This window comes from Chiloscyllium plagiosum, unplaced genomic scaffold (assembly GCF_037043375.1).
Source record: "Chiloscyllium plagiosum isolate Xiang-an unplaced genomic scaffold, Cpla_swu_hap1 HiC_scaffold_15, whole genome shotgun sequence".
In the NCBI taxonomy this organism is placed as follows: Eukaryota; Metazoa; Chordata; class Chondrichthyes; order Orectolobiformes; family Hemiscylliidae; genus Chiloscyllium; species Chiloscyllium plagiosum.
Genome location: NW_028270153.1, coordinates 13,837,706 through 13,851,501, shown reverse-complemented (window position 1 = coordinate 13,851,501; position 13,796 = coordinate 13,837,706). Strand labels below are relative to the sequence as shown.

Genomic DNA, 13,796 nt, shown 5'->3' with positions numbered 1-13,796 from the left:
CATGATACAATGAGTACAATTTTGCAATGGCTTCTCCTGATCCCTTGACCTCACTGGTTGCTGGCTTGATGTCCAATTTGTTGACTAATCCTCCCAGTTCCCATTCCTCATGAGCCCTGACTGTCTGTCGTCTCGCCACTTCTCCAACTTTTGGCTACGCCCTATAACCCTGCATCTTAAAACCTCATCCCTAAACCCCTTCTGACAGCGAGGGTTCAGGTAAGGAAAGTGGTAAGACTTAGGGTTGACCAGATGGAGAACATGTGGAGGTTGTTTTAGTTTTGTTTCTGAGAGAAAGGTCTGACATAATCTGAGTACACTTTTTACACTGGCTTTAATGGGGAACATTTATTAAGTTAACATACTTCATGTTACCATATTGCATGTTTCAGCAACACAAGTACAATGTTAAGCAAGAATTTCCAGTGCAGTAAATACAAAGAATTCTTGCCTAATTTTTCACAATCTACACAAATTTTGTTAGCAAGTATCATTTATATAGTTAGCATTATACATTGGAATAACTTGGAAAAACATAAAGTGGTGATCTTAAGATACGAAATGCTCAAATCTCGCTAGCATCTGAAAACATTCACTTCATCTTACCCAATATACTCTTCTTTGTTTTCTTCAGTCACCAGTATATTGTTACCATCAGCTTTCAGTTCGTGGGTTTGTATTTCACCTAATATTTCCTTGTCAACTGAGAAATACATTTCCAGGCCACACTCTTCGAGGTTGTTTTCCCTAGAAATAAATTTTTTCCCCATTAGTTACAATTACAGAAACAAAATGAATAACTAATTTTGAATTAGGTCTATTTCAAATGCAAACTGCTTAAACTGAACCAGGTAATTCAAACGTTCCAAATATTCACTGTGAAGGATGTAAACCTTTCTGATCCTGGCTGCAAGATCACTGCAGGATAAGAGTTGAACAAATATTGTGATATAAATCTAACGTGTACCAAGAATTTTAAGAGGCTCTCTTTTGTTTGGCTTAGTTAGGCCATGCCTACTACAATACTCCTGCAGCAATGTTAGTAACCAATGCAGTACCATAACCAACAGATGGCTGATCGTACTTTTTGCTATTCTTTCCTGGGACATGGCCATTTGCATTCTTGAATGATAGGGCTTGCTGGGCACTTCAGATAGCAGTTAAGAATCAGATTACTGTTGTTCTGGAGTCACATGTAAGCTAAATCAGGGTAAGGGATGAATACAGTTCCCATCAGCTACGAAGTTGGTATTTGAACTTATCCACCAGTGTTTTACCTTGGACCACGAGACAACATTCCCTCAGAGTTTTTCCCCCCACTGCTTGTACCTCCAAGGTCTGTGCACAACAGTGACTTCTGCACATGGAAGTCAATGTATCAGCACACCAATTGCTAGTGCCAGATTTCCTTGCAGCTGCACACCTTAGGGAGAACCTGGGCTTTGGATTATTAGTCCTTTGACATTACCACCACACCACCAATTCCCCAAATTGCAATGTAGGGACAGGAGGAAGAAAAAAAAATTGGTTAGTATTCAGATTCTGATCCTTACTCATCATAAATTATGAACGTTGATCAACAGTAAACAGCTTTTACCACTTGGCAGCTGGGCTTATAGTGCTGTTCCAGGGTAAAAATTTTCAGTTCTAAAGGCAGTATATTTCCTAAATGAGGAAAGTCAAGGCAGGATCTAGTACAACCTTGTTATAGCACAGCCATGATGCAAACGCCTTGCTGGTGAACACACTTAACCCAAAGTCAGAAAAGTACCACTTTCTCAATTGCTATAACATTGGTTTGCTCCTCAATTGTGGAATGGGTCAAGTGGCACAACAACATGGGCCGAAGGGCCTGTGCTGTGCTGTACTATTTTCTATAATACTGTACCTCAACATTTCCTTATTCCAGCACCATAGTATGGCTTATTTGTGATCTGCTCCTCCTCCGAGGAAACAATATTCTACAAAAATTAAAGTAGCATTTCTCAATAAGGGCAGGCAAATCCTGGTCCAGTTTACTTTTTTAAATTCATTCCTATCATGCATTAGAATGCTCAATTAATTTGTGTCCAAGTTAATTTTCACACTGACATGATAGAACATAACCACCATTGTACATATCAAAGTGTTTTATGAACTTCTAACATTTATTTATAAAGCTTTGATACAACAAACAAACCAAGATAGAAAACCATCAAAAGCTTCAATAATCAGACACCTTAAGAGTAGCCCACATTTTTCAATTTGGAATGGTTAGAATCAATTAGATCTATGTAAACTAAGAGGCCAGCAATCCTAATGTTTCTTCACATGTTGGAGGGAAAAAACACCAGAAGATGACTGAAGAGGAAAATCGAAGCTTGAAGCACTGCTTTTCATTAATTGCACACAATCACACAGCAATTCAGAGGGCACCCATTGGATCACTCATAAGTTATTCCTTTAGGTTAGCACGTGTGGCTGTACAAGTAAAAGAAACTGGATACATAACTCAAAACTGCATACAACAAAAATAACTTTGAAATATTTGGTCAGGGGCTTGCACATTCCATGAAAATTTTGCATTTTTACAAAAAATATTATGCACTCTGATGTATTCTAAGCATGTTCCAATTCACACTTACAAAGCATTTGATGAAAGGTAGAAAAGAGAGATCTGGATTTTCTACCGACTGATAATTTCTCTAAAATTGACCTGCACAATTAATTTCATACATCCTACTCTGTTCCAATTTACAGATACTCTATCTACCTGTTGCCCACCCAATGTTTCCAATTCCAGTTCTCAGAAACAATATCTCAAAGGTCAGAATTATTGTCAACAGCATTCTGAATGCATGAAAGAGCGATAACCTGAGATCAAGTCCATCAGTAGCTAGATTTTACACAAACAACATGAAGAAACAGGGTTCAGTTTGCATTGATCATTAGCTACCCACCATCAACACCATGACTGCCCCTTCAGCAAAAAAAAGCTGATTGTTCCAAATGTAATGCCAACTATGCGCCAGTTCAGTTAATTAGATTGGAAACATTAATGGTTTAAAATAGAAATTATACAGCTTCCTCACATCAAAAGGTGCCAAGTTTGATAAAGGATAAAAATACCAGATCAAAAGGCATTTTATTGGGAAGGTCAAATGGACTATTTGCTGCCTCCTTCTTCAAACATACTATTACTCTATCCTACAGCTTTGTTTTACTTTAATTAAATAGTCATTAATAGGAAAAGCTCGTAATCAAAACTGAAAATAAAAAAAAGATACAAACCTGATCCAAATGAGGGAGTTGTAAAATTCTGGATCAATAGATTCCAAGTCTTTGGTTACTATGGGTTTGCTTAGCATACGTTTGTAAAATGGGAGAGAAAATCCAGTGTCAATAAATTTTCCATGAAACAGAGCCTGTCATGAAAAGGAAAAGCAAAGTGAAATCTACAACTGGTTTCATGAAATTCACACAGTGCTCACTGCTGATATAGACCACATGAGCATATCAGCTGAATTAAAGGGCCCTTAAGCAGTTCAGATTACAGTGAAAAGTACAGTCCTCCACAGAAACATGCTGAGATTTGAGATAAATTTCCATAGTCAGAGCACATTGTAGTGGTGACAATAATACAGCGAGCTAAAACAAGAACTTACAAAACTAAATTTGTCTGCACAGGCAGTGTTCAATCTTTTATTTATTGTTGAGAATACCAAGAATGTGCTGATGCTTATGTCAAGTGTTAATCTTAGCTGTGAATATATCTATAGCAGTGAAACATTTAACACATCACTATTTTGTAGATAATTCATTTTTTGTCAATAAAGATATTCAATTTCATACTTTCAAAAAATAATTTAGTGTACAGTTGTGGACAAAATGCTGTAGTAGGCACCTGACTACCAGACATTTGGGCTAATAGAAAACACAAGAAGAGTGAGGCATAGTTGTTTAATTAAAATGTAAGGTAGAATGCATTATGTAATTTCAAAATGTTAGTCAACATCACTGTAAACTTAATTCTCGAAATATGTAAGTTAGTGATTACAATTTCAAGTTAGAAAAACTTCAGTCAAATAGTGCGTATCTGATTAAGGAGGAGTTTAACCAAACCTACATAGAATAAACAGCATAGAAATAGGGTTCTTGGCCCAAACAGACAACGACCAGCAATTATCCTTCCCTCAACCCGACTCTTATTTTCCCTCATTCAGCTTTGAGTATTACTATCTAGTCTTTCTTTTGCATCGGCTTCTCTAGCTTTCCCTAACTTTACCTCAACCATTCCCCACAGTGTCAAGCTGCACAATTTTTCAATTCCCTGGGTAGATATTTTTTCTGAATCCACTATTGATTGGTGACAAGCTTATATTTATGGCCTTTAGTTTTGCTCTTCCCTCAAAGGGGAAACATTCTCAGAATTTACTCCATTAAAATCTTGCATTAGTTTAAATAACTGTCAGATTAACCTCCGTACCCAGCCTCAGCCTTCTCTTTTTACGAGAGATTCAAACCTACTCATCTGACAGGTGTAAGCTCAGTTTGGGTACCATCGTTAGAAATCATCTTTATCGCCTCCTCCCCCATTCTCTCCTTTGTCTCTTGATACTTGTTATAACATGTCAATCACAATTGTAAATGGCATTCCAAAAGTGGTTTATACAAAGATTCCATACAGATTTTACCTATTAAAGGACTGGACACTCCGGAGGCAGGAAACATGTTTCCGCTGATGGGTGAGTCCCGAACCAGAGGACACAGCTTAAAAATAAGGGGTAGGCCATTTAGGACAGAGATGAGGAGAAACTTCTTCACCCAGAGAGTGGTGGGCGTGTGGAATGCTCTGCCCCAGAAGGCAGTGGAGGCCCAGTCTCTGGATTTGTTTAAGGAAGAGTTGGATAGAGCTCTCAAAGATAGTGGAATCAAGGGTTATGGAGATAAGGTAGGAACAGGATACTGATTAGGAATGATCAGCCATGATCATAATGAATGGTGGTGCAGGCTCGAAGGGCATAACGGCCTACTCCTGCACCTATTGTCTATAAAATCAACTTTTCAATTCTATCCCTCTAGAAATAAACCATGATGCTTAGTTTTATTTTAAATAAGAGTTCTAACTTAAACTACCACTTCAATGATTTCTGCATTTACACTCAAAGCATCTCTTTGCATCTTTAATTCATTGAGAATATTCTACATAAATACTATTAAGGTTTGCATCTTAATAGGTTAGGGACCAGCATTCTGGCAGGCAGGTTTTCTATTGCAGCACCGCTACATTTAAACTAAGGAACGGGTGGGAGAGGACAAACTGGATGTTTAAAAAGGAAATTGAAGGGAAAGTTGGAACAAGGGAAGTCAAGAAAGACAACTGTATCAATGAGGCAGAAAACTCGGAAAGGGATCATGCTGTAAGGTTGAGCGAAATAGGGGTTGATGGGAAGGGTGAGAGCAGTAACAAATTAAAAATACTATACATGAATGTACGAAGCATTAGACACAAGATGGATGAGCTTGAGGCTCTTTTGGAAATTGGCAGATACGATATTGTGGGGATAACTGGCTTCAAGTGGACAGGACCTGGGAAATGAATATTCAAGGCTACACGTGCTATTGTAAGGACAGACTGACGGGCAGAGGGGGTGGGGTGGCCTTGTTGGTAAGTGGGCTTTTCAGTCCCTTGCACGGGGGGGGACCTAGAGTCAGGGGATGTAGAGTCAGTGTGGATAGAGCTCGAAATACTAAAGGGTAAAAAAAAAAACCCTCTTGGGAGTCATCTACAGGCCCCCAAACAGTAGTCTGGATGTCGGATGTAAGTTGAATCAGGAGCTGAAATTGGCCTGTCGTAAAGATGTTACTACATTTGTTATGGGGGATTTTAACATGCAGGTAGACTGGGAGAATCAGGATGGTATTGGACCTCAAGAAAGAGACTTTGTGGAGTGTCTCAGAGATGGATTCTTAGAGCAGCTAGTGCTGGAGCCAACCAGCTGGATCTGGTATTGTGTAACGAACCAGAATTGGTCAGTGACCTCGAAGTCAAGGAGCCATTGGGAAGTAGTGACCATAATCCATTAAGCTTCAATCTGCAATTTGAAAGGGAGAGGGTACAGTCGGAAGTGACAGTACTTCTGTTGAATAAAGGGAACTATGGAGCTATGAGGGAGGAACTAGACAAAGTTCAATGGTGCAATACCTTAGCAGGGATGACCGTGGAGGAACAATGGTGGATATTTCTGTGTATAATGCAGAAGTTGCAGGATCAGTTCATTCCTAAAAGGAAGAAAGATCCCAGGAGGAGACATGGGCGGCCGTGGCTGACGAGGGAAGTTAAGAAACATATAAAGTTAAAAGAGAAAAAGTATAACATAGCAAGGATAAGTGGGAAAACTGAGGACTGGGAAGCTTTTAAAGAGCAACAGAGGATTACTAAGAAGGAAATACTCAGGGAAAATGAGGTACGAAGGTAAATCGGCCAATAATATAAAGGAGGATAGTAAAAGCTTTTTTAGGTATGTGCAAGGCAAAAAAAATGGTTAGGACTAAAATTGGGCCCTTGAAGACAGAAACAGGGGAATATATTACAGGGAACAAAGAAATGGCAGAGGAATTAAATGGGTACTTCAGATCTGTGTTCACTGGGGAAGACACAAGCAATCTCCCTGAGGTAACAGTGGCTGAAGGACCTGAACTGAAGGGAATTCATATTTGCCAGGATTTGGTGTTGGAGGGACTGTTAGGTCTGAAGGTTGATAAGTCTCCGGGGCCTGATGGTCTGCATCCCAGGGTACTGAAGAAGGTGGCTCGGGAAATCGTGGATGCGTTGGTGATTATTTTCCAGAGTTCGATAGATTCGGGGTCGGTTCCTGAGGATTGGAGGGTGGCTAATGTTATACCACTTTTTAAGAAAGGTGGGAGAGGGAAAGCAGGAAATTATAGACCAGTTAGTCTGACCTCAGTGGTGGGAAAGATGCTGGAGTCTATTATAAAGGATGAAATTACGGCACATCTGGACACTAGTAACAGGATTTATGAAGGGGAAATCATGCTTGACTAATCTTCTGGAATTTTTTGAGGATGTAACTATGAAGATGGACGAGGGAGATCCAGTAGATGTAGTGTACCTGGACTTTCAGAAAGCTTTTGATAAAGTCCCACACAGGAAGTTAGTGAGTAAAATTAGGGTGCATGGTATTGGGGGCAAAGTACTAGATTGGATTGAAAATTGGTTGGCTGATAGGAAACAAAGGGTAGTGATAAAAGGCTCCATTTCGGAATGGCAGGCAGTGACCAGTGGGGTACCGCAGGGATCTGTGCTGGTACCGCAGCTTTTTACAATATATGTTAATGATATAGAAGATGGTATCAGCAATAACATTAGCAAATTTGCTGATGATACAAAGCTGGGTGGCAGGGTGAAATGTGATGAGGATGTTAGGAGATTACAGGGTGACCTGGACAAGTTCGGTGAGTGGGCAGATGCATGGCAGATGCAGTTTAATGTGGATAAATGTATGGTTATCCACTTTGGTGGCAAGAACAGGAAGGCAGATTACTGCCTCAATGGAATCAGTTTAGGTAAAGGGGCAGTACAGAGAGATCTGGGTGTTCTTGTACACCAGTCAATGAAGGTAAGCATGCAGGTACAGCAGGTAGTGAAGAAGGCTAATAGCATGCTGGCCTTCATAACAAGAGGAATTGAGTATAGAAGCAAAGAGGTGCTTCTGCAGCTGTACAGGGCCCTGGTGAGACCACACCTGGAGTACTGCGTGCAGTTCTGGTCTCCAAATTTAAGGAAAGACATTCTGGCTATTGAGGGAGTGCAGCGTAGGTTCACGAGGTCAATTCCTGGAATGGCAGGATTACCTTACACTGAAAGACTGAAGCGACTGGGCTTGTATACCCTTGAGTTTAGAAGACTGAGAGGGGATCTGATTGAGATGTATAAGATTATGAAAGGTTTGGACACTCTGGCAGCAGGAAACATGTTTCCGCTGATGGGTGAGTGCTGAACCAGAGGACACAGCTTTAAAAATACGGGGTAGACCATTTAGGACAGAGATGAGGAGAAACTTCTTCACCCAGAGAGTGGTGGTTGTGTGGAATGCTCTGCCCCAGAGGGCAGTGGAGGCCCAGTCTCTGGTTTCATTTAAGAAAGAGTTGGATAGAGCTCTCAAGGATTGTGGAATCAAGGGTTATGGAGATAAGGCAGGAACAGGATACTGATTAGGAATGATCAGCCATGATCATGTTGAATGGGGGTGCAGGCTCGAAGGGCTGAATGGCCTACTCCTGCACCTATTGTCTATTGATTGTTCATGTCATACCCTTAAATGTTCTTACCATGGAATGCCCAATTTGTAAGCTTATGAATGCCTTCTGTAATTTGTTACTGTACTCCTCAGCTTACCCCAAGTTGCTGTCATTCATAACTTAAGAAATTGTGTTGACTCCAAATTGTCAGTATAAATTGTGAACAATAGTTCCAGATTGACCTTTGGGGAATCCACCTTATGCCACACTTTACATTTTGTCTGGAAGCTAGTTATCTATTCATTCTGCTCGTCCCTGATTCTGCATGATCTGACATTATGTTTAGTTATTGATAACCTTTTGGAAATCTAGATGGCACATACCACTCTGATCTTGCCAATGTTCTCTGATATCTCCTCAAAAATTCAGTGAGACTGGTCAAATAAGACAGCCATGTGTGAAATCCATGCAAATTATTTATTATATATTGGGCTTCTACAAGTTTTCTATTTTCATCTTTAACATGGATTGATTATATTTCCTATCACAAGCTGACCGGGCAGACAATTTCTTGAACATTCTGGGAGTTCCTCTTAAAGATAGGAAATAGATTAGCTATTTACCAGTCGTCTTGCACAACATACTTTCCCTATTAAAAACACACCAATACCTCTGCTACCTCTTCCCTTGACTGCTTTTATGACATATGTAATTCACCAGACAAAATTATTAATCTAATATGTGTCTCTTTTTAAAAGATGATCATTTTAAATCTCAGCTTTTGAGATATTATCCAGCTGATAAGCCTCCCCTATAAAATACAGAAGCGAAGCAATGATTAATTTCTGACCTTAGCAATACACGGACTTGCAAACACTGTGAAACTTGTTGTCTTAGCTAAAGTTTTGGTTAACATCTCATTTTTTTACCTAGTTGATTTTAACCCTACTGCGAATCCTCTTGCAAGGATGTCTGCCTTGAAGAAGTTTTCCTCCTCTCTCTACAAGAATCTCAGGGAGTCCCTCTCCCACTGCAACTCCAAGGTCATTTCCTCTGCCCTGAAGCTCTTCAACCATGCCCTGAAACAGACTCGCTACCACAGCCACATTTGGTTGCTCTGTGCCTGCCTCTGTAACTAATTCATCACACACGGACTCCGGACCACCTTTAAACCAGCAGAGTTCGGATCTGAGCAGGACAAACAGTACAGACTACAGATTCAAAAACACCAGCAACGGTTCTCCTTCAAGATCCTCTGCTCCACACACGCAGCAATGCGCCAGCACCTAACCTCTCTACAGTCAGCCCTGCCTCAGCTGAGGGCCACACACTCTCAGAATTGCAAAGGACCCCTTCTGTACTACATCCTCAGGAGAATTCATACTCTCAACAAACAGTATTTCAAATCCGTCTCAAACATCAAAAAAAGTACAACAAACTTTTATCTATCCACCTCCATAACCAGCGCTCCTCAAACATTCCAGAAGATTCCGCCGGCCTCTGGAACTGCTTGGATGCCATTAGCCATGCAGATGGTGCAGCCACCACCCCCACGCTGATGGATTATGTCACTTCCACCCCCATCATGGCTGCTTCCGCCCCTCAATTCCTCATGCACGTGACATCACTTCCACCCCTCACATCATCTGATGTGACACGCTCAGTACCTTCCGCACCCCCCCCCCCACTGCCGTGTTTGCCACCACTTCCACCCCCACCAAAGCCACTCACCTGCATTCTGCTGACATGCACCCCACAGATCCCACTGTCACCATCCCCACCCCCAAAAGCCTGAAGGGAACACCACCCCTGCGCATGACTCCACCCCCATTCACCCCACCACCACACCCACTTCAGTTACAGGCTCCGCCCCCACTCCCAGCTCCAAGGTCCCAGCCCTGCCGAGTTTTCACCATCCCCCCCAGACCTCCCCCTCACCGAGGACGAACGATCAGTCCTCAGCAAAGGACTCACCTTCATCCCCCTCTACCCACGCATCAATGAATTTAATACAGGCCGTGACGCTGAACACTTCTTCCGCCGCCTCCGAGCTTACTTTCACAATCAGGACCCCTGCCCACCTTCAGAGGACCCTTTCACCCACCTCCAACACACTCCATACACCTGGACACCCCGTGCTGGCCCATTACCCGCCCTCGACCTCTTCATTTCCAACTGCTGCTGGGACTTTAACCGCCTCAACCTATCTACCTCTCTCCCCCACTCCAACCTCTCACCCTCACAATGCGTTGCCCTCCACTTCCTCTGCTCCAATCCCGACCTCACCATCAAGCCAGCGGACAAAGGGGGTGCAGTGGTAGTCTGGCGCACTGACCTCTATACCGCTGAAGCCAGACGCCAACTCTAGGACACCTCTTCCTACCGCCCCCTCGACCATGACCCCACCCCCCCCAAAACCAAACCATCATCTTCCAGACCATACAGAACCTTATCACCTCAGGAGATCTCCCACCCACAGTTTCCAACCTCAGTCTGGGAACCCCGTTCTGCAAGGTTCTACCTCCTTCCCAAGATCCACAAGCCTGACCACCCTGGCTGACCCATTGTCTCAACATACTCCTGCCCCACTGAACTCAGCTCTACCTACCTCGACACTGTCCTATCCCCCTAGTCCAGGAACTCCACACATACATTCGAGACACCACCCATGCCCTCCACCTCCTCCAAGACTTCCGTTTCCCCGGCCCCCAATGCCTCATTTTCACCATGGATATCCAGTCCCTCTACAACTCCATCCGCCATGACTAGGGCCTCCAAGCCCTCAGTTTCTTCCTCTCCCGACGTCCCAAACAGTACTCTTCCACCGACACACTCATTCCTTTGGCCGAACTGGTCCTCACCTTTAACAATTTCTCTTTCGAATCCTCCCACTTCCTCCAGACCAAAGGGGTAGCCATGGGCACCCATATGGGCCCCAGCTATGCCTGTCTCTTTGTTGACTACGTAGAACAGTTGATCTTCTGTAATTACACCGGCACCACTCCCCACCTCTTCCTCCGCTACATTGATGACTGCATTGGCACCACCTCGTGCTCCCGTGAGGAGGTTGAGCAATTCATCAACTTCACCAACACATTCTACCCTGACCTTAAATTTACCTGGACCATCTCTGACACCTCCCTCCCCTTCTTGGACCTCTCCATCTCCATTAATGATGACCGACTTGACACTGACATTTTTTAGATTTTTTTTAGATTAGATTACAGTGTGGAAACAGGCCCTTCGGCCCAACAAGTCCACACCGACCCGCCGAAGCGAAACCCACCCATACCCCTACATTTACCCCTTACCTAACACTACAGGCAATTTAGTATGGCCAATTCACCTGACCCTGCACATCTTTGGATGGTGGGAGGAAACCGGAGCACCCGGAGGAAACCCACGCAGACACGGGGAGAACGTGCAAACTCCACACAGTTAGTCGCCTGAGGCGGGAATTGAACCCGGGTCTCTGGCGCTGTGAGGCAGCAGTGCTAACCACTGTGCCACCGTGCCGCCCATACAAACACTCAGACTCCCACAGCTACCTGGATTACACCCCTTCCCACCCTACCTCTTGCAAAAATGCCATCCCGTATTCCCAATTCCTCCGCCTCCGCCGTATCTGCTCCCAGGAGGACCAGTTCCACCACAGAACACACCAGATGGCCTCCTTCTTTAGAGACCGCAATTTCCCTTCCCACATGGTTAAAGATGCCCTCCAACGCATCTCGCCCACATCCCACACCACCGCCCTCAGATCCCACCCCTCCAACCGTAACAAGGACAGAACCCCCCTGGTGCTCACCTTCCACCCTACCAACCTTCGCATAAACCAAATCATCCGCCGACATTTCCGCCACCTCCAAATGGACCCCACCACCAGGGATATATTTCCCTCCCAACCCCTTTCCACCTTCCGCAAAGACAGTTCCCTCCGTGACTACCTGATCAGGTCCACACCCCCCAACTACCACCCTCCCGTCCTGGCAACTTCCCCTGCCACCACAGGAATTGCAAAACCTGCGCCCACACCTCCTCCCTCACCTCCATCCAAGGCCCTAAAGGAGCCTTCCACATCCAAAGTTTTACCTGCACATCCACTAATATCATTTATTGTATTTGTTGCTCCCGATGCGGTTTCCTCTATATTGAGCAGACTGGACACCTCCTAGCAGAGCGCTTTAGGGAACATCTCTGGGACACCTGCACCAATCAACCACACCGCCCTGTGGCCCAACATTTCAACTCCCCCTCCCACTCTGCCGAGGACATGGAGGTCCTGGGCCTCCTTCACCGCCACTCCCTCACTACTTGATGCCTGGAGGAAGAACGCCTCATCTTCCGCCTCGGAACACTTCAACCCCAGGGCATCAATGTGGCATTCACCAGTTTCCTCATTTCCCCTTCCCCCACCTCACCCCAGTTCCAAACTTCCAGCTCAGCACTGTCCCCATGACTTGTCCTACCTGCCTATCTTCTTTTCCACCTATCCATTCCACCCTCCTCTCTGACCTATCACCTTCATCCCACCCCCATCCACCCACTGTACTCTTTGCTACCTTCCCCCACCCTCCTCCCTGACCTATCACCTTCATCCCCACCCCCACTCACCTATTGTACTCTATGCTACTTTCTCCCTCTCATTTATCTCTCCACCCTTCGGGCACTCTGCCTGTATTCCTGATGAAGGGCTTTTGCCCGAAACGTCGATTTTCCTGCTGCTCAGATGCTGCCTGAACCGCTGTGCTTTTCCAGCACCACTAATCCAGATCCTAACATCTCAGTATAGTTCATAATTCCCAATGCTTTACTACATAAAACTAAAATAACAGGATCTGGTCGACTTAAGATTTAAATATGATCTAACCAGCTTTATTTAAACTGTATACAGGACTTAAAAAGAGCAGTAAGGTGAAGGTTCAAGTAAATCCTGGAACATACCATGGCTATGAACCGACCTATGAACCGGAAGTACTTCAGATGGTCTGGGTTGATGTAAGATGCTGGGTTTATTTGCAAGCAATAATTTTCCTTCCCAGCATACTCAAAGAGGCAATACATTGGGTTCAAAACTTCATGGGAAAGTAGAAAGAACCATTCTCTATTTTAAAAAAAAGAATATTAGATAACACTGGTAGCAAGATTTCAGTCATTTCCAACATATAATCTGATCCATTTGTAAAGCCAAATCACTGGACCAAATAGAACTGTGCTTGACCAAATAGTAGTCTAACTTCATTAAATATTCTACAACAGCAGCGAATCCAAACTGCATTCGGTGGGTAAACTTTTGTTTGCTCAATTTTAAACATGACAAAATGTTTTAACTTGAACTAAGATCAGTTATTTGTACAGTCAGAACATTTGCTAATCATGTTTCATTATTGAAAATAATTTACAGCTTGGTCAGAGATTTCTTGTTCTCCTTAATCTTCTCATTTCTTTTTGCCTGAAATCACTGACTGCTCACGGAGATGCAGTCCCATGGGCACATTATGGTTATAACATACTCAAATGGCTATTATTTCTGAGAGATATTTCTGCAGGCTGAC

The 13,796-nt window shown here is 43.5% G+C and overlaps 1 protein-coding gene across 3 annotated transcripts in view; it reads right to left on the bottom strand.

Moving 5' to 3' along the window:
* The window catches only part of LOC122560273 (E3 ubiquitin-protein ligase Itchy homolog), a 107,802-nt gene that overhangs the window by 13,794 nt on the left and 80,212 nt on the right, over positions 1-13,796 (bottom strand). For all 3 annotated transcript variants that reach the window (XM_087994750.1, XM_043710807.2, XM_087994751.1), the window contains 3 exons: positions 13,186-13,345; positions 3,271-3,404; positions 607-747 (listed from right to left, as the gene is read on the bottom strand). In XM_087994750.1, coding sequence (XP_087850876.1) covers positions 607-747; positions 3,271-3,404; positions 13,186-13,345 — 435 coding nt within the window. The remainder of the gene's footprint in view (positions 1-606; positions 748-3,270; positions 3,405-13,185; positions 13,346-13,796) is intronic.